Raw genomic sequence first — 20,375 nt, forward strand, 5'->3', positions numbered from 1 at the left:
AAGTGGTGGGCCAGAAGTTCACTGATCTCTGCTCTAGGCAAAGGGAACAGAGGAGCAAGAGCCCAGAGTCAGTCTGGCTTGAAGCAGGCGGTGGGTGTGGGGAGATGCCAGATCCTCCAGCCGTGAGGGGCTGGAGTGGGGCCTCTCTCCCTTGGGGCAACCCCAGGCAGGTCCCTGGCCCTACACGTGGTAACCTCTGCCTCTGTGTGTGTGTGTTAACTTGAGGGAGGTCATGGCCCCGCCAGCACTGAGCGGCGACCCCGGGACCCTCTCTTTCAGACGTGAATGAGTGTAGCAGCAACCCCTGCAGCCAGGAGTGCGCCAATGTCTACGGTTCCTACCAGTGTTACTGCCGGCGAGGCTACCAGCTCAGTGACGTGGACGGGGTCACCTGCGAAGGTGAGGGCTCCCTGCTCGGCTGAGGGTGAAAGCACCCCTCCCCTGATCCCCATCCCCCATCTCCTTCTGGCTGCCGGGTGGTTTGTTTTTTTTTTCCCTCTAACTGAGATTTATTTGGATGCACTTTACCCATCATTGAGAGTGAAATTTGTAAAGGTGCAAAGCCACTCACAGATTTTTCTTTAGTAAAATGAAACATGACAGTGGGGATCGCCATGTGTGCCCGGACTCAAGCGGGGCAGTGGTGGGTGAGGAATGGGTGAGGGGGGCAATAATCAGCATTAGGACGTAGCCAGCCAGGGCACCTCTACGTGTGTCATTCTGAAGCCCTGGGCACCGCCCCCCGCCACCGGTTCCCCAGTCTCCCTCCTCCCCTTCCACGTGCACACTTCACACCATGAACTTGCTGTGTGGCCCTAGGCTAGGCTCTTACCCTCTCTGGGCTTCAGTTTCCCCTTCTGGCGTGATGGTCTCTGAGGCCGCTCCAGCCGCAGCACTTTGAGGCCCCCCGCGCCATGTCCGGCTTGTCCCGTGCGGCTGCCCTCCAGGCCGCAGCTCAGCCCACCACGGGGGGTTGTAGCCCAGCCGGGGTCCGCACAGATGCTGAGGGTGGGCTTTGCCGTCACAGACATCGACGAGTGCGCCCTGCCCACCGGGGGCCACATCTGCTCCTACCGCTGCCTCAACACCCCTGGGAGCTTCCAGTGCAGCTGCCCCTCGACCGGATACAGACTGGCTCCCAACGGCCGCAACTGCCAAGGTGAGCGGGGTGGGACTCCGGGGTGTCTCAGGCCGGCTCGGGACTCTGCGATGTTGGGGGGCTGAGGCCTGGCAGCCACACCACAGACGGGGTGCGTTCGGAGAGGGAACAGCTCTGCATCCTGGGTGTGTCCTGGGCTCCACGGGCACCCTGGTCTCCCATCCCCGGGCACACTTGTCCGCCGGGGGTTCTGAGCCCCCCACCCTGCCCTGGGCAGCCCCAAGAGGGCCCGAAGTGGGGCTGACAGCCTTTAGGAAGATGCCCACCATGGAGGACACAGGACGTCAGTGCCCGGAAGACCCCATAGCATAGCACTGCCGTTTAGTCTTCCGTTCAGTCACTCGACAAACCCAGGCCCTGCTGGGTGTTAAGGGCAAAGCAGTGAGCAGACAGCGCAGGCCTCTGTCCCGGGGTGCTGATCCCCACTTGGCGAGGGGATGGGCCTGGTCAGGGCGTGTGACAACCCAGAGGTCTCTGTATTTAGGGCACTATGGCTGGAGGGTGCCGCGGGGGCCCGGGGGTCAGCTAAACGAGGGGCGAGCGGCGTCCATCCTGTTGTACTAGGCTCCCATTTCTAAGAACACTCCAGGGGTCATCAGCGTCCTGTAACTGTCCATTTGGTTACTGAGGGGGGTGCTAAGTAGATATTTGTGAAGGAGCGACCCTGGAACGGGCGCGTGGGCCTCACCTCCGGGAATGGCCGCAGAAGCTGAGTCAGAAGTTGGCTCTGTCCAGCCCCTCCTGATGAGTCCCCACATGGGGCTGGTGGCCCAGAGGCTCTGGAGGGCCCGGGTCCTGCAGATGTCCTTTCTGGTCATGAAGAAGGTTTGAAGACTTTGGTCAGAGGCGGGCAGGAGCTGTGGCGTTTCCTGGGAGGGACCCACTCAGCTCGTCCAGAGCTCCGGATGGAAGTTGCTCTGTTTTCACATTTCTGACGAAGCAGATGACCTGGCCAGGCGCCCTCACCGCAGGCTGGGGTCCTGCCAGACACAGTGAAAACACATTCCTGAGCCTCAGCCTTTGAGATTGGGGAGTGCTGTTTTTGCCACCAATGGTCAGGATTTGGCATCTCTTAACAGATGCCTCTGGCACGGTGACATCCCCTGGGCCCACCATTTGGCTGCTCCGGTCAGTTGTGGGAAGGGGACGGCTCCCCATGTCCAGGGTGACCTCGTGACATGCCCCAGGCCGGGTTCCGGTCCAGCCCAGATAGTCACTGACTTTGGACACTGGGCCCAACATAGAATCCCTTTAAGCCTCAGTTTCCTCATCTGTAATATGGGGCTAGTGGCTTCTGCTCACTCCCTCCTAGGATGTTACTAGTGGCACGTGAGGTAAGGCTGACGCAACTCGGGAGCCTCAGAGAGGCACTGGCTGCCTGGGTTCAAAGCTCAACTCCGTCACTTACAAAATGTGTGACCTTAGGCCAGTCACTTAACCCCTATGACTCTTCCCTAAAATGAGGATAATAACACTACTTGCCTCATTTAATTATAATGAGAAGCAGGTGTTTCCTGCAAAACACTTTAAGGGCTGTCATATAGTGTTTGCCATTATCATTATTATGCTTACTCCTGGGATTGTGAATAATAGGTATATTAAATATAATCTCCTATAATAAGTAAAAAAGCTGGCACGGGGCTCTGCTCCAGAGAGCAGCCAGTGGAGGGCCAGGATGGCCTGGTCCCCCCGACCCTGGTTGATGGGAGGCCTGGGCACCCCTGTCTGTGGATGGGGGCGGCTGGGGGGCCTTGGCCTTCACCGTGCTGCCTTGGGATCTCCTGCAGACATTGATGAGTGTGTGACCGGCATCCACAACTGCTCCATCAACGAGACCTGCTTCAACATCCAGGGCGGCTTCCGCTGCCTGGCCTTTGAGTGTCCCGAGAACTACCGCCGCTCCGCAGACACGTAAGTCCCTCGATCCCCGCGATTGTCTGTCTGTGTTGGCCCTCCTGGGGGCCCGGCTCCCGGCCTGGGCGGGTAGTTAATGAGCCGTGCCCTCCCACGTGGGTCTTGGGAAAATCAAGGATCCCTGGTTCTCAGGCGCCTAAATGCCAATGAGGCTGGTTGCAGAAAGTGAAGGTAGTGACCTCATATGGGCTCAAGGTCAGCAGGCCTGCTCCCAGACTCGCCTGTGCATGGAACCAGGGAGAAACCCCGGCCCTCTCGCTCCCTGGGGTGAAGGCTTGGGCAAGGGACAGCCCTCTGGGCCTCAGTTTCCTCATCTGTGACATTCAGATAGCAGAACCTGCTCTGACTCAGATAAAGGTAACGATGACTCTGGGTGAGCCGACGTGACTTGTTGGGGTGTCATTGTTAGATGGCCCCACCTGAAAGCCAGACTCTCTTCAGCCCAGTGACAGCGTGGGAACAGCACGAAAGGTTCTGTGTCCTCAGCTTGAAGCTGTGTGTCCATATGTCACCGTACGCTCACTCACTCTCAGGCCACCGGGATGTATCCTGCTGGGGTGTCCAGGAGCCCTGTTCCTCAGGGAGCAGTGAGGACCCTCTGGTCTCGCCGCACACGACCCCATCCCTTATTTATCAGATGGGTCTCCTTTCGTGCCCCCGGCAGTTGTTTCAGGAAAAGCTCCACAGTGGGAGCCGATCTCAGGAGCGTGGAGGCATGACCCCTTCTCTCCAGCTCCGGGAAGTGCTCAAAGCCAGCACACAGCCAGGCTGCCTGGGAGACTTGGCCTCTTGGCCTTGGCCCTGGTCAGTGCCATCTTGGGCGGGGTCCCAGGCCCCAGCGTCCACTTGCTGTTCTGGCCCCGCCTCCTGCTGGCCGAATGCCAGAGCAGGAGACGCTCAGACGGCTCCAGTGTTCTTCCCGGCGTCGGGGGGGTGTTCATTCCCCGGCCTTGCCGCTCCTGCCCCCCCGCAGGTCCTCTCAGTTTCCCCAGCGGGCGTGCTTGCCAGGTAGGGAGAAGCCACTCCAGAACTGGGTTTGCCAGCATTCCAAAGAGCCTGTGGCTTATGCAACAGCTAAGTGGGCAGTGTCGGTGCTCCCCTGAGCTGTGAAGAAAGATCTGGATCCTTAATTTGAGGCTGCGCTGCTGTGGGTCTGCATTCCCTCGCTCCCAGGCCCTTGTCTGCGTCTGGGTCTGAGGATTCTGGAAGACTGGTTGATTGCTCTCCATGTATAACTCACACACGATCACGAAAGCAAAAGGGGCGGAGGCTGCCCTGTGCAGGGTCTTCACGCCTGCTAAGCTGGGGGTGGGCAGGCCGGCAGGCTAGCGTCGTGTCCTGAGGTTGTGGCTGAAGTTGCCCCCTGCCCCCCACCGCGTTGATGCTTGTTGTGGAATCCTTCGCCGCCCCGCAGTGCCGGCGAAAGTCATTTACTTGTTTGGGGAATGTTCTCCGTGAGCCTGTGCAGGCACCTGGGCAGACAGTGGGCCCACAAAGGCCCCCCATCCCCTGCTCTGAGCCCCCGAGGAGCACATGCAGAACAGCAGTGGGCAGAGTGCAGGGGTACTGAGACCAAGGAGGGCCCCCCTCTCTGGCGGGGAGCACGGTAGGCAGGGGGGCCTGGAGTTGGCAATGCTTGAGTGGAGGGGGAAGGAGGAGCCGAGTTAGGCAGAGGGAGAGGGGGCGAGGGGTGGGATTGGAGCGGGGCTGTGGACCTGCATTAAAGGGGAACAGAGGAGTCCTGGCCGTGAATATGGGCTATTCAGCGAGGAACCACGTTCTGCTGACCGAGGGACTGATGCTCCAGGGCCTGGTCTGTCTCCATCCCAGGGGTTCCTCAGCCTGCCCCCCAGGGGATGATAAAGAGGGGGCTCCGCCATTCTCTGTATTAAAAGGGCAGGAAGTGAGCCCCTACCCGCAGTCAAGGTGAGAGGGGGAGGATGAAACTCCAGGCAGCCCCTCCAGGGGAGACTGTGGCCCCATTGACCAGCATGCCGCTCACCAGCGCCACCCAGCGGCCGGAGCAGAGGCTGGGAGGCGAGTGGAGCTGGGAAAAGGTGTGGTCCCCACCCTGAGGGTCCTGACTGAGCCCCTGTGGCTGTTCTCGGGCCTCATGGAGATGCTGTCTGGCATTGAGATGAACGATCTGGCTTTGGTGTCTGGCTCACTCAGGTTTGCCTCCTAAGCTCAGTCAGTTCCAGGCCCCTTGACCTTGACCGTGACCAGGTCCCTTGAGCTTCTTGCTGTAAAGGGGGCGGTGATATCGCCTTCCTGGGTTCCTGTAGGGTGACCTGCGATTGTGGGGCTGAGCCACCTCCATACCGCTTGCCCTGAGTTCAGCCCTGGGGGGTGTGGATAGGCGCCCCAAGGCGTGTTTTACTGCCAGTATTTATGGATGGAGGGAAGGTGGGCCCTGGTGTCCGGGTTGGGGCATGGCCTGGGAGGCTGCCTGGAGGAGGGAGGAACCAGGCCTGGGTCCCATCCTGGCTTCCGGGCCTGGCTCTCCTGTTCCTCGGTGCCATGACCTTGGGTCTTGGTCACCCAAGGGCCCTTTTTGCCTCTGTAACACAGTGTTGACAATCCCTGCTTGTCAGTGCCTGGAGGGTTAATGAGGATTGGCGGTAACGCTCCACGTGCCCAGCCCACGGCCAGCATTGGTGCCCAGACAGCAGTGGTGGTGAGGAGGATGAAAACTGGCCCCCCTGGTCCCGTCCTCAGAATCCAGAGGTTCCTCAGAGCAGCTGTGCAGCCCTTGCTCTGCTGCTGCCTGTGTGCCTGTGGGCTGACTGTGTGACTGGCGGGTCTAGGGTCGCTCAGCCCTTAGATGGGAAGACGAGACATGGGCTCCTGAAGGGCTGTGTGGTCCTGGGGCCGTGCCTGCTGCACATGGGAATCTGTCTAGTTACAATTTCTCCTTTGTTAACCCTGTTGAGGAATCATGGACCAGCCAGGAGCCCAGCGTCAGGCACAGGAAGTGAGGGCCGGGCCTGGAATCCCAGGTTGAGGGGCCATAGGGGGTCTCATCCTGGTTGCCTCGTCCCCGTTGGGGGGGTTCCTCTGGGACCACAGGAGCACTGCTAGCTTAGGGTGAGCACGGTGACAGGTCACTGACACGTCATGTAGACCGACGTGGGCAGGACGCAGGCCGGAGCTCCAGGTGAGGAGGGGCCGACCCTCTCTCAGCACTGCAGACCCCTCAGGCTGGAGTTTTCTACTTTACAGCCCTTTTCCTTCTCCACAAAAATCCTCTTAAAGAATTTACTATCTGACCTTCAGAAAGCAATTTGTAAAATTCAAAAAAGCTGCATTAGGAAGGACCCAGTAACTGGCACTTCTGTGGTTAACATTAAGGGAGCCTTTACAGGCAAGATTTGAGTCTCTCTCTCTCTCTCTCTCTCTCTCTCTCTCTCTCTCTCTCTCTCTCTGTGTCTCTTTGTCTTTCTGTCTCTGGGCCTCAGCCTTCCCTCTCCCACACAGCCTCCTTCTGGCCAGTGGTAACTGGAACATGACCCAGCAGGCTGGGCCGCAAACCGCAGGGCTGCGCCTCACGGACTGACCGGGCTGTTAAGATCCCGAGCATACAATTCCCTCCTCCCCACGGGAGGAACGTTCAGTGTCCCAGAGCCTGGGGTGGGGCCGAAAACATCCTCTTTACCCCCTCGGCGGGGCAGGCCCCTGACACCCGGGGTCTCGGAAGCCAGAGCGAGGCTGGGCAGCCTTGGTTGGCACAGCTGTTCGGCCCCAGGCGGTAATGCGGGTGGGCAGAGCGGGTGGAGCCCTGCCCCGGCCGGTTCCTGGGGCTTGTGTCCAGAATGACAGGAGCCTGAAAGTCAGGGAAGTGCCAGCAGGGATGGCTGCGAGCATCAGACAGCCTGGGGGGCGGCCAGAATGGCCGTGCCTCCCGAGAGAAGGGACTGGCCTTGAGGACCTTTTTTCTCTGGCGTGTGGTGGCCCTCAGTAATTGCATTTTCATGGAACTTGGGGTGTCCTGATCAAATTCGTTGAACTGAAAAATCGGGGCACATTGTTCTCTCATGCGGGTCGAGATGGAAACCAAGGTGCGTGGTCCCGGGGGTCCCGGCCTCCTCTGCTCCGTAATAGATGCGGTGGCGACGGCCCCTCCTCTGTCTAGACACACCGGCTAACAGAGACTTTGCTGCCGTCCCCAGGCTGACAGGCAGTTTGCCAGAGGCAGTTGTTATGCTTTCTGAGATGTTTCGGCAAGTATGGGGGAGAGCAGGATAGGATAATTGATGTTGGAACTGACCAGGAAAATCAGGCCCGTATTTACTCGTGTGCAGGTAGAAAGCATGTAGGTGTCGAGCTGGTACTGGAGATGAAGCCAGAGAGCCACAGCCCCACCCTTGGGAAGCAAGCAGTCTGAAAGGAGCCAGGCCCAGAAAGGCCCAGAGTGAGGAAGGGCTTGGGGGCTCCGCTTGGTGACCCGGTGGGGTTGGGGGTGGGTGGGGACCACTGAGGAGGAAGGAGTATCCAGCTCTCTGGTGTGTGATGCCAGAACTTCATGCACACCTCATGTTCCCTGCCTTCCACCCATGCCGGCTTAATCCTCTGGCGAATCAAAATCCTGGCCTTGGATATGGGAGACGTGGGAAAACTTAACGCACATGAAGGAGACGCTGGCGCCACCTGCTGGCCAGATCCACCAGGCCCTTCCTGAAGCAGCTGGGGCGTGTGTGTGTGTGTGTGTGTGTGTGTGTGTGTGTGTGTGTGTGTGTGTGTGTACACACAGGCTTTGAAGTGAGACAGGCCCACTTTGCTTCTGGCATTTAGTACAGACCGTGGAGTCGTGGACAAATTACATGTCCTCACTGAGCTTCGTCAGTAGAATAAGGAGAACCGGGTGGGACAGTGAGGTGAGCTTGGGGAAGCAGAAGCCCCAGTGTACCCAGCACAAGGCCAGGCCCTGTCCCTCGGTTTCTCCACAGTCACCTGGCGCACTCCCATCTGGCCTGGACCTGGGTGTCTTTGGGGGGGGGCACTGCCCCTCAGCAGCACGCATGCCCGCCTTCTTTCCTGCCTCTCCCCTCTGCCTCTGAGCCCCCTCCCACGGAGGACCCTCCTCTTCAGTGTTCCTGATCCTCACACACCTTCACTAGCCTGGAGCTCATTCCCAGTGCCGCCCTTTCTAAGAACTCAGAGTGGTAAATGGCCAACTGAAAGAAAGGATTTTACATCCTGGACATAGGATGTAAAAAGAGACAGCGCTCACAATAAATGCCAAGTGTAAATAAGTCCTAGTCACCTAACAAGAGGCATGGAAACTAAAAAAGTTGAAATGGAGGCGTGATAGAAGACTAGGACAGTAGATGCTCGTGGCTGGAGAATCCAAACACATTCAAGGTGGCAGAACTTCCTGGGATGTGGTCTGTCAGGTCCCGTAGGGCTCTGCACCTTGGCTCTGCTTCTAAGGCAGTTGCCTTCAGAGTGTGATGGGCCTGGAGTTCAGGAGGCAGAAGATAGGCCCTGTTCTTATCATCTCACAGGAAGTTAGAACCTGTCCCCGTCCTGTCACAGGACGTTAGAACCTGTCCCTGTCCTGTCACGGGGCTTTAGAACCTGTCCCCATCCTGTCAGAGGACGTTAGAACCTGTCCCCATCCTGTCACAGGAAGTTAGAACCTGTCCCCGTCCTGTCACAGGACGTTAGAACCTGTCCCCGTCCTGTCACAGGACGTTAGAACCTGTCCCCGTCCTGTCACAGGACGTTAGAACCTGTCCCCATCCTGTCACAGGATGTTAGAACCTGTCCCCATCCCATCACAGGAATTTAAAACCTATCCTGATAATCCTGTCATAGGAAGTTAGAACCTGTCCCCGTCCTGTGACAGTAGGTTAGAACCTGTCCCCATCCTTGTACAGGAAGTTAGAACCTGTCCCCATGCTGTCACAGGAAGTTAGATCCTGTCCGCATCCTGTGACAGGACATTAGAACCTGCCCCCGTCCTGTCACAGGACGTTAGAACCTGTCACCGTCCTGTGACAGTAGGTTAGAACCTGTCCCTGTCCTGTCACAGGACGTTAGAACCTGTCCCCATCCTGTCACAGGACGTTAGAACCTGTCCCCGTCCTGTCACAGGACGTTAGAACCTGTCCCCGTCCTGTCACAGGACGTTAGAACCTGTCCCCGTCCTGTCACAGGACGTTAGAACCTGTCCCCGTCCTGTCACAGGACGTTAGAACCTGTCCCCGTCCTGTCACAGGACGTTAGAACCTGTCCCCGTCCTGTCACAGGATGTTAGAACCTGTCCCCATCCCATCACAGGAATTTAAAACCTATCCTGATAATCCTGTCATAGGAAGTTAGAACCTGTCCCCGTCCTGTGACAGTAGGTTAGAACCTGTCCCCATCCTTGTACAGGAAGTTAGAACCTGTCCCCATGCTGTCACAGGAAGTTAGATCCTGTCCGCATCCTGTGACAGGACGTTAGAACCTGTCCCCGTCCTGTGACAGTAGGTTAGAACCTGTCCCCATCCTTGTACAGGAAGTTAGATCCTGTCCCCATCCTGTCACAGGAAGTTAGAACATCCCTCCATCTCCGTCTCAAGCCTTGGTTGGCCCTGTGGACACAGACGGGGAACTGGGCCTAGAGCACAGGGCTTAGCGAGGGAAGACGGGGAACAGACCTCACTGCCTGAGCACAAATCTAGCTTCCTCACTCACTCTGTGACCTCAGGAAGGCCACTGACTCTTTCAGCCTCAGTTTCCCCATCTGAACAATGGCCCTCAGCCCCCATCCCCATGCGGGTGTGATCGCACTAGCGAAGGCGTGATGACCAATAGCCGGGCGCTCCGTAGACGGCAGCAGCCGGGCTTGCCGGCGTGCAGACACTCACTTCGGGGGTCGTCTCCGAGACCCACTCAGGAGCCCTGTGTCGCCCTGACCACTGTCTGGGCGAGGAGCCAGGAGCCTGGACGACACTCAGAGGGCAGGGTGTGCCTGGTGAGGACAGCCCGGGGTGGGGCTCTGCCAGTGAGAAGGGGACACACCTCGCTCCAGGCACAACCCTTGACCCCAGCCACCCAGCGCCCCCTGAGGGTGTTGGAAGAGGCTAGTGCCTGAGCCCGCGGCCCGGAGGTCCCCGGCACCTCCCACAGGTGAGTGAGGGGTGCTCTTCCCGTTGGCTGATTGGCCAGAGGGGCGGCGGGAGGCCCGCCCAGCGAGCCCCCGCTTCCCCGCCCCATGCTCTGTTGTTTCTCCGCTTGCTGGATGGGCCCTAACCCTCTTCTTTCTCTCTGTCCACTTTTCTTGCAGCCGCTGCGAGCGCTTGCCTTGCCATGAGAATCAGGAGTGCCCCAAGCTGCCTCTGAGAATAACCTACTACCACCTCTCTTTCCCCACCAACATCCAAGTGCCCGCCGTGGTTTCCGCATGGGCCCCTCCAGTGCCGTCCCCGGGGACAGCATGCAGCTGGCCATCACCGGCGGCAACGAGGAGGGCTTTTTCACCACCCAGAAGGTGAGCCACCACAGTGGGGTGGTGGCCCTCACCAAGCCCGTCCCCGAGCCCAGGGACTTGCTCCTGACCGTCAGGATGGACCTCTCGCGCCACGGCACCGTCAGCTCCTTTGTGGCCAAGCTTTACATCTTTGTGTCCGCAGAGCTCTGAGCACGCGCTTTGGGCCGTGGGGGGGCCCCCTCTTGTTGCTTTCCTCACCCTCCCCTCCGGGATCCGAATAAAGGTTCAGCGGGCGATCCCACACAGCATGGCTGGCGTGCCTTGGTTTTATTTGGTGCGGTCGGGTGTCTCTGTGCTGCTTGTCCCCGGTGGGGAGGGGGGAGCCGAGCACCGCCTGGCGCCCCCAAGGGTGACCAAGGAGTGTTTCCGTGAGGAGTGTGCGCCCAGGGGCCCCCGTTGGTGGGGGTCACATTCCACACCGCCGGAGCCCAGGCCCGGAGAGAACGAGGCTCGGGTGTTTCATCTGACGTGATTCTCTCTCCTCCGCTTGTGTTTATTAGCCCAGAGGACGAGGTGACAAACGCCCCCAGGGATGACTGACCTCCGTCCCCTCTCACTTCACAGATGTGGAAACTGAGGCCCAGAGAAGGGGAGGGGCTTGGCCGAGGTGACGTGGGCCATTTGTGGTAGAGCCGGGCCTAGGAGCCAGGTCTACTGGCCCCAGCTTCATTTCCTTATTGTGTCACCAGGGGCTGAGCCTTTAACCGAAGCGAGAAAGCTCTATCATGAGACTCAAACCTCCCTTTCTGTTTGTCTTGATGGGAAACCCGAACTTGTGGAAAAACACTGAACGCAATCGCAGCATCTTGGATGCAGCCCTTACCTAAGTGAGGTCGGTTCCCTCCACTAAGGTTCTCAGCTTCGTACCAGGAAGAGGCAAAGGACAGCACGATGAATGTGCCGCTCGTGGGAACCCCTAAGGCAGCGTCAGGTCCTTCATATGCGTTACTTCCTATCCTGTGGGGCAGGTGTTTCATCCCAAGAGAGACTCAGAGGGGGCGAGTGATTTGCCCAAGATCACACATGGGTATTGGAACCTCGGTTTGCTGACTACACAGCTTTGACTCTTCCACCATGATCCCAGCCAAGTCCCCAACGTGCCTCTCAAGGCCCTGCATCATTTAGTGCTAATGTCCGTCTCCAGCCTGACCTCAAATTGTTCTCCCCTCGCTCACCTCCCTGGAGCCACACTGCCCAGCTCTTTGCTGCCTCAGGCCCTTTGCACATGCATTTGCACCCTTGGCCTGAATGTTGGTTAAACCTCAGCCTATATGTTCCTATCTCAGCTGGGCCTCCCTTGACGACATCCTTTGGTTATATTCTTCTGTCAGTCTTTCTCATAACACTGCCTTTGTGATGTTCATCACAGTTTGCAGTTCCCATTTATCTGTTTTACTTTTGTCTTCCCCACCATCCAGAAGGCTCCTTGAAGGCAGGGACCAAGTCTGTCTCATTCAGTGCCGTGTTGCTAGCTCCTGGCAGGGCCTAGCACACAGTAGGTGCTCTACCCCTGTCTGTTGAGGGAATGGATAACTTCCTGCCAACATTGCTTTACATGTCTAGCATTTCTGTGGCTGCTGGCGCTGTTTTCAAGCAGAAATGTGAAGGGAAGGCAGAATGTCAAGAGGAATCAAGTAAAGGTTACTGGAGGATCCTAAGGTCCTTCCTACAAGTACATGGAAGGAAAGTGGGGAAAGGGCCCACCTTGCTGTCTAGTGGAGAGGACGGGTATACAGTTAACACTATGCCCAAGTGCCCTATGACAGAGGCAGCGGTTAACTCGCCATGGGAACACACGCATGCTCCTAGCCATTCATCTCCAAGCCCCCACTGTCTCCCAGACCCCTCTCTGAGCATCTCTGGTCTGGACTGGCTTCCAGTCTCCTATCTTCCAAGCTGAAGCCAGAGGACCTCTCTGAAGGACCAGTCTGGTTATGTCCCTCCCCTCTTTAGAAACGTCTATGATTCTTTCACTAGCAGATGAAGCCCAACTCCCTTGGAATGACATTCAAGGCCCTGCCTGCTGCAGCCTCTGCCGTCTTTCAGCTACATCTCCCTCCCGCTCCCCGCTCTAGCTCACCCCCTTGCTTGTGTTCCAGTCACACAGGGCTCTGGTCCTTCTCTGCATGCACTTTCTCTTGGCTTTAGCATGTGCCATGCCATCCTCCTGCAAACTGCCATCCTCCCTGAAGTCACCTCCTCAGTGAAACCTTTCCTGAATCTGAGATCTTCTAGCGCCGGCCGTACTCCGTCAGAGCAGTTACCCTATCGTTACTTTTTATCATCCCCACTTCTCTGGGCCTTTTTGAAGGCAGGGATTGTACCTGTGTTCTCTACACTTTCAGAATGTCTGGCCTGTGGAAGGAACTCAGTAAACATCCGAATAAACATATGGATGGATGGATGGATGGATGGATGGATGGATGATGGATGGGTGGATAGTATTTTCAAGGCTTAGTTCAAATATCACCTCTTCTGTGAAATCAGCAAGACACAGCAAGGATTCATCATGTATTCAATTATTATTTTATCATGGTCCAGATTATTCAGGCCAGAGAAGCACTTTTCCCATAGGAGTGTTAAGATGGGGGGAAAATTCTCGGGGGCTTTAGAAGCCAGAATCCCCTCTACAACATTCCCATCAACTGACAATCCAGCTTTGTTTGCACTCGCCCTTGTTTGTGGAACTCTCTGCCTCTTAAGGTGGTCTGTTCCATTTTAGGACACCTCTGATGTTTCTCCGTGTGTACCTGAGTGCACATGTGGGGGATGATATCTGAATTACCTGACTGCTCACCTCCCTGCAGTTCCTTGAGGCTACTTAGCAGTATTCCTGGATCATCCTGCTGAGATCACACAGTGCAGAAAAAACAAACCAAGCCAGCCAACCAACCAAACAAAAACACGAGTTTTAATGTCCTTCTTGCCATTTACTAGTTCTGTGACCTCGGATAAGTCATTTGCCTTTCAGAGCTTCAAGGCCCACTTCCTGGATTATTTTGAACATTACGTGAAGTTACTTACACACGAGGCAGCGTCTGGCACGTGGTAGGCAGTTAATAAGTGTTGGTTTCTCCACTTATTGGAAGGTACTTGAGGGTTCATTTGGATCTTGATTTAAATGGGGAATAAAAGTTCAGAGGGTTTGTAGAGCTGCCATCACTTCCGACTCCTGGACCTGCGTGTACACTTTTTTTCGGGGGGGGGGGGAGCTGTGCCAAAAAGCACAGTGTGCTTTGCGGCTTGTGGGATCTTAGTTCCCCGACCAGGGATTGTACCTGCACCCTTGGCAGTGAAAGTGCAGAGTCCTAACCACTGGACCGCCAGGGAATTCCCATGTGTGTGCCCTTCTGACTGTCACTGTACTAAACCAAGCTCCCAAGGGTGGAGGGTAATAATTATGATTATCATTATTATGCTGATGAAAATAATAACAACTATGACAGCTGACACCTAGACACTGCTTTCTGTGAGCCAGGCACTGTACCAAGCGCTTAACTAACCCTCACGGAGCCTTGTGAGGAAAGTGCTGTTATGATCCTCATTTCACAATGAGGACATCGGGAGAGAAGAGGTTAAGTAACTTGCCCAAGTCCCAATGCTGATGTAAGGTGGGCCCGGGGTTCAAACCCAGGCAGCCTGGCTCTGGAGTCTGCTCTCAGAAGTGCAGCCCCATGCTGTGAAGGGGACAGGGCTACCGGGATGAGTCAGTGCTCCCCAGCTTGCTACTCTAGCCTCTTCTCAGAAAGCCCTGCATACCAGCCCCATTCTAAAATTCCCAAGTGAAAACAAAGCATTTTATTAGCTAAGGAAGGAGGCGGTGTGGCGTAGAGGAAAAAGCTGTGAAGGTTAATGAAGTGATTGTGCAGCTGTCCACACAGACATCAGTGAGGTCTGAAAAACCACTGTGAACCATGCCTCTTTCTCAAATTTCAGGAAACTAATTTCACATAAAAATTATCAACTTAAAAGTATCCAGGTTAAATCTCATAAAAGATATTTGTAGGAAAAAGAGAATAAAGAACAGAGTGATATCCTTCTGGTAATGAAAGTACAACACAGAAGATATGCTCACAGACTAGATCAAAACTGGAGTCTATATCAGAACAAACTAAAAGGATTGAGAAAATTACAAAATGAAGGAAAAATGTAAGCCAGAATTAGGAAAAAACAAGAAATGAAGTGAGGGAACTCAAGAAATAATTTAAAATTAAAGCGGAAAGCATTTCAGAAATAAATACTTAAGGAGAAGTTGAAAAGAAAAAATTTATAAATTGAAAATGAATAACAAAAGAGATAAAAGGCTTGAAGAGAAAGTGACAGATGTTGAAGATAGGCAAAGAAGATCCAACATACATACAGATAATAGAAATCACCCGAAGAGACTAACCAAAACAAGGGAGGGGAACAGTAAATACTAAAATGATAAGTCATGAAACTTTACAGAAATTTTAAGAAAAAGATTTGAAATTCCATATTGAAAGAACACCCAACATACCTGAAGATATTGACTCAGAGCAACCAACACCAAGACAAAGAGAAAACAAAAAATCCCTGTGCATTTGGGCAAAAACGGCAAGTGGACTTAATAGGGAAAAAATTATATTATCATCAGACTTCTTCACCAAGCAACCACTTATGCCAGAAGGAAATGAATACTTAGGATATTCAAGAAAATGTAAACCAAGGATTTTATACCCACAAAACAGTCTTTCCTGTACAAAGGGCACCAACTATTATCAACATGCGAATTGTCAACATGCAAGCACTAAACATAGTTACTCATAGAACTACAACTAAATGAGTGCAATAAGAAAAAAGGGAAGTATGGGGACTTCCCTGGTGGTCTAGTTAAGACTCTGTGCTTCCACCGCAGGGGGCACGGGTTCGATCCTTGGTCAGGGAACTAAGATCCTGCATGCCACGCGGTGTGGCAAAAAAGAAAAAAAAAAAACGAAAGAAATGGCTCAGACAATGTAGAAATAGCACAGCTATTTAAAAATTGTAGGTAGAATAGGGAGAACATATCCAAAAACATTATTCTAATTAATTATGTTAGTGGTAGTAATTTTAGTATTGTTATTCTGAGACTACTGGGTCACATATGAAATATACTAAATAAATAAGTATGGAATATTCTGTCATCTCCTGTGTTCTTAAGAACGAGGATTTTGATATGGAAAAAAGGAGATTCCTTTGGTATATAGAAGAGATTAAGTAAAAAACTATGTGGTTCTTGTTTTGAATTGTAAATATCAGTATGAACTCATGATGTAGTTTATCTTTAAAAATGTCCACTGAAGAAGCCTAGAAACAATGACCAACTCAGTAGGACTGAGCATTCCTGGTATCCAGATTGTGATCTTGAAATACCATTTTCTACTAAAAAACAAAACAAAACAAAAAACAAACCCAACACTTCCTGGAGAAATAGCTGGGGCAGTAAAAGTGTAAGATGAGGCTGGACCGCCTTGTCAAGCCAGACAGCAAGAGAACCATCAGGGATTCCTGGGGCCAGGTCAAAAGGACTTGGGAGCCAACCCGATTTACCCTCTGGCCAAAGATGGGAAAACTTGAGCTCCAGTAAAGGATAATAATTGCAATGGGTTGAAGTCTATCAAATAGTTTAAATCTATGAGTTCATACTGATATTTTTAAAAAATCAACTGATAACCTCTGGATGCTGATCGCTAGTTGATGATCCTGAAAACAGGTCAACACAAAGAAAGAATCAAGCCTTAATGTTGCTTTTCCTCTATGAACTATACCCCCTGGTAACCAGATAGTGTATGAGGGGAAGCATCTCTTTACAGAAGTATTCAAACTAACAAGTGAAAAAGAAATTATAGACTCGGACCACAGCATTGTGCCATCCCCGATGAGTCACTGGATCTGGACCCTGAGCATCGGCAGCTGCTGACGTCACAGAAAGGAGATGACCAGACACCACGTGCCTCCGATGGAAGACACACCACCACCTGTCATTTCACTGAAGGGCTGGGTCTGCATCTGATCAGGCGTCTGGATCCGGCTGCCAGTGGGCAGGGAATGCAGAGGTCAGGGGAACATGCTGGGCTGCGCCATGAGGATGCAGTCAGCAAGTCCAGAAGCTATGGAAGCTCCATAGCTCAGATGCTTTGCTTCCCTAACAGGTAAACTGTATGGAAAATGAAGGAATGGAGAGGAAACCTGTAGGTTAAAAAGGACTTTAGAAAGATATAACAGGAACTTCCCTGGTGGTCCAGTGGGTAAGGCTCCACGCTCCCAATGCAGGGGACCCGGGTTCGATCCCTGGTCAGGGAACTAGGGCCCGCAAGCTGCAGCTAAGAGCCCGCATGCCGCAACAAAGATCCCACGTGCTGCAACTAAGACCCGGCGCAGCCAAATAAATAAAAAAAGAAAGATATAACAAAAAATTTTTAATGGACAAGTTTAAATGATAGTGTCTCGAGATGCACACTTATGTGACACAGATGTAAAGGAACCCAGGTAGGTGATTGCTAGGATAGTCAGGACAGGTGTTACTTTGGGGGTGCGCGAGGGGGTTGAGACGGGTCTGGGGCCCACGAAGGGGCCTCAGGTGGCAGGTGAAGCTCTCTTTCTTGACCTGGATGCTGATTATAAAGTGGTTTGCCTTATAATACTCATTCAACGGTACCTTTGTTTTGTGTAGCTCTTGCATTTGTGTTTTATTTTATGATAAAGAGGTTTTAAAAATATGGCCAGACCTGTAACAAACTTGGGCCCCTTTTCCTTCCTCCCCGTCCATCGTGTGACACTGGAGATTTGACCGCTTTGTGCTGGGCACCAAGCTGGGTGCTTTACATACGCTCCCTCATTTATTACCCCTGCAACCCCCCGACCCGGGGCCCCAGGAGAGCTGGACCCTGTCTCCCTTGTTTGCTTTGGTGTCCCTGGTGCCTGACACCCAGCAGATGCTCAAAACACGCTTGTTGAACAAGTGAATGAATGAATGTGATTTGCAGTTGTAGAAACTGAAGCTCAGTTCGTATAGTTGGCAAATAGCAAAGCTTTGCTTATCCCAGCTGGGACAGACGGAAACCGGGGCGTGTCTCGGGGGTTTGGGTTCTGGTCCAGTTTGCAGCAAGGGCAGAGAAGCGTCCCCTTGGAGCAGCCGGGCTGCGGAGGCCAGTGCGGGTCTCCGACGGAGCCATCTCTGGGACAGGTGGTCCCGCCCGGCCACCTGCTTCTCCTCCCCGGACCCCAGTCTCTGTGGGAGTGCTGGTTCCACCTTTCCCATCGCTTCTTGTGCTGTGGTTCCCCTCAGGCTCCGCCAAGAGAAGACAGACACCGTCCGCTGCATCAAGTCCTGCCGCCCCAATGACGTCACCTGCGTGCTGGACCCAGTGCACACCATCTCCCACACTGTCGTGTCGCTGCCCACCTTCCGCGAGTTCACCCGCCCCGAAGGTGAGTGGCCGCTCCCACGGCTTGGAACAGGCGTAGGGGTCCCGGGGGCGGCCATCGTCTGGAGGAGCTTCCTTGCCAGGCAGCCCCCTTGCTGGAGTTGAGAGCTTGGCCTGCAGGAGCCACTCCTTGGTGGGATGTGGGTTTGGGGTTTGGAATGTAGACCCCTCCCTGCCTCTGCATCTCCTCTGTGTCCCCAGACTACGTGGCGGTACCGTTCCAGCCCATTCCCAGCTCTCAGTTCGGGGGTCTCTTCTTAGGGGTTACAGTTGTTCAACAAATAGCTATTAAGTGTTGATTCTGTGCCAAGCACGGGGCTATGGGGGCCTCCAGGAGGCAATGACTCCACTCTGGGTCCTGAGGGATCAGTAGGAGGCAACTTAGTGAACGTGGGGAGCACGGAGAGAGGAGGGCAGAGCAGAACCTCCGGAAACGTCTGGAGGTGAGGGGGGAGTGTAGACCTTTGAGGAACAAAGCCAAGTTTTTCTGGCTGGAGTGGTGGACGGCTTGGCAAGAGAGGGGCTGAAAGGGTGGGAGCAGGAGCCTGTACTTGGAGTTGGGGCTTCAACCCCTAGGCTTTGGGAGCCAGCTGAGGGTTGGGACTGATGCTGTTTGCGTCCAGAAGCATCATCCTGGAGACCGAGGGGCAGATGGGCTGGTGTGGCCAGACCAGCTCCAGGGAGCCCAGCAGTGAAGCGTCAGTGTGCCCTGCCCCAGGCAGCTCCTGGCCTGCAGTGTAGACCTGCCACCACAGCCCCCTCTGCACACGGGTAGGTCCAGGGCAGCGGGCTCCCGGCGCCCGGCAGAGGGCTGTGGACGGGGTGCTGCTCCGTATGGCTCGCTTCGGGGTGTGCAGCCCACGTGCCAGGGCTGGTGTGGTCTCCAGACACCGCCTCCCTCTGTGGAGGCCATCAGAGGAGCTCGCCATGAGGATTCACTCAGTAAACGTCGACTGAGCCTCCGATGTGCCAGGCTCGGGCCAGGCTCTGGGACACAGTGATATGAAAGAGCCCTCTGACCGTCTCAGGGAAGACGGACAGTTTGCCCTGTGTTTACACACGGCAACGGGGTCCTGGGGGGTAATGCAGGTGCACATGCCGGAACGTAGAGCCTGGCCGTGGGGGTGGGAGGGCACCAGAGGCACCCCAGGGATGTGCTTGCCTGCGGGAGCCGGTGGCCCTTGCCCCACCTGCCCACTCGTTCCTCTAGAAGAAGGGAGGCACAGAATCTTCGCAGGGTGTGAGGACTTGGGTCGGAGAAAATCACTGACTGCTGTTTGCCTTGTGCAGAATGACGGGTTCCACCAAACCACAAATCCTTCCCAAATCCCTAATGGCCGGTTTTGTGGCCTCCTGGCCAGTGCTGGTCCATAATTTTGTTCTAGCGGGAGCTGGGTGTGGTTAGAGATACCTGTCAGCGTCTTGGGCCCAGGCAGTCCAGACCTTGACCATTAGCGTTGAGAGGACCCTTGATGGGCACTGGCGGGCTGCCTCATTCACTTCACAGGTGAGGAAACTGAGGCCCAGAAAGAGGACGTCCTCCCCCCGCGGAGATAACACAGGGCGGGGGTAAATCGGGGCCTCGCGCTCCCCACCCAGGGCAGGCTGCCGGCTTCGTGTCAGGTGGCCCGGGAGACGGATACAGCCACCAAACTGCCTGGCCCAGCCTGAGAAGTGGCTTCTGACCCACATCGCTGTGGGGCAGGGGACCAGCCTGCCCCCTTGCCCTTTCTGACCTCTCGCCCATATCCCATCATCCAGCCCCCTTCCCCATCTTCCCAGCTTCAGGGAGACTCCTGAATCATCACCAGTTACTTCCTAGCACCGGCCCTGCTGCCGATCAGCTCCATGACTTCAGGGCAGACTCGCAGTCTCTCCAGGCCTCGGCTTCCCCGTTGATGAGAAGGGGGGACAGGCTATGATCTAGGGCCCCTCGGGGGCCCTCCCCCTTCTCCATGCACGGGGTCCCTCGTGTTGGGTCCTTATTGCCTGGGGGGTCATTTCCGGGGTCACGGGGCCCACGCCGTGCTTCTCTCTGCAGAGATCATCTTCCTCCGGGCCATCACGCCCGCGTATCCTGCCAACCACGCTGACATCATCTTCGACATAACAGACGGGAACCTCCGCGACTCCTTCGATATCATCAAGCGCTACATGGACGGCATGACCGTGGGTGAGTGGCCGGAGACGGCAGGTCCACCTAGACGCCCCCTCGTCTTCCCAGCCAGTGGCTTAGCCGAGGCCTGATGGGAATCAGCCCGGCTCCCATCTGAGTCCCCTGGTCCTTCAGGGCCCAGCTGGAACTCCCCCGTACCCCCCCACAGTGTGAGGAGCATCCAGGGTGGTGACGCCGCCAGCTCTCGGGGAGACCCCTGTGGGCTCAGTCTCCCCACCTACA

General features: G+C 55.1%; 1 protein-coding gene across 1 annotated transcript in view; it reads left to right on the forward strand.

The window, feature by feature from the left end:
* Nucleotides 1–20,375, forward strand: part of FBLN1 (fibulin 1) — an 80,788-nt gene that overhangs the window by 41,367 nt on the left and 19,046 nt on the right. The window contains exons 12-16 of the mRNA XM_036866988.1: nt 280–399; nt 1,028–1,159; nt 2,947–3,070; nt 17,839–17,981; nt 20,019–20,150. Of these exons, the coding sequence (XP_036722883.1) occupies nt 280–399; nt 1,028–1,159; nt 2,947–3,070; nt 17,839–17,981; nt 20,019–20,150 (651 nt within the window). The remainder of the gene's footprint in view (nt 1–279; nt 400–1,027; nt 1,160–2,946; nt 3,071–17,838; nt 17,982–20,018; nt 20,151–20,375) is intronic.

This window comes from Balaenoptera musculus, chromosome 10 (genome assembly GCF_009873245.2).
Source record: "Balaenoptera musculus isolate JJ_BM4_2016_0621 chromosome 10, mBalMus1.pri.v3, whole genome shotgun sequence".
Lineage (NCBI taxonomy): Eukaryota > Metazoa > Chordata > Mammalia > Artiodactyla > Balaenopteridae > Balaenoptera > Balaenoptera musculus.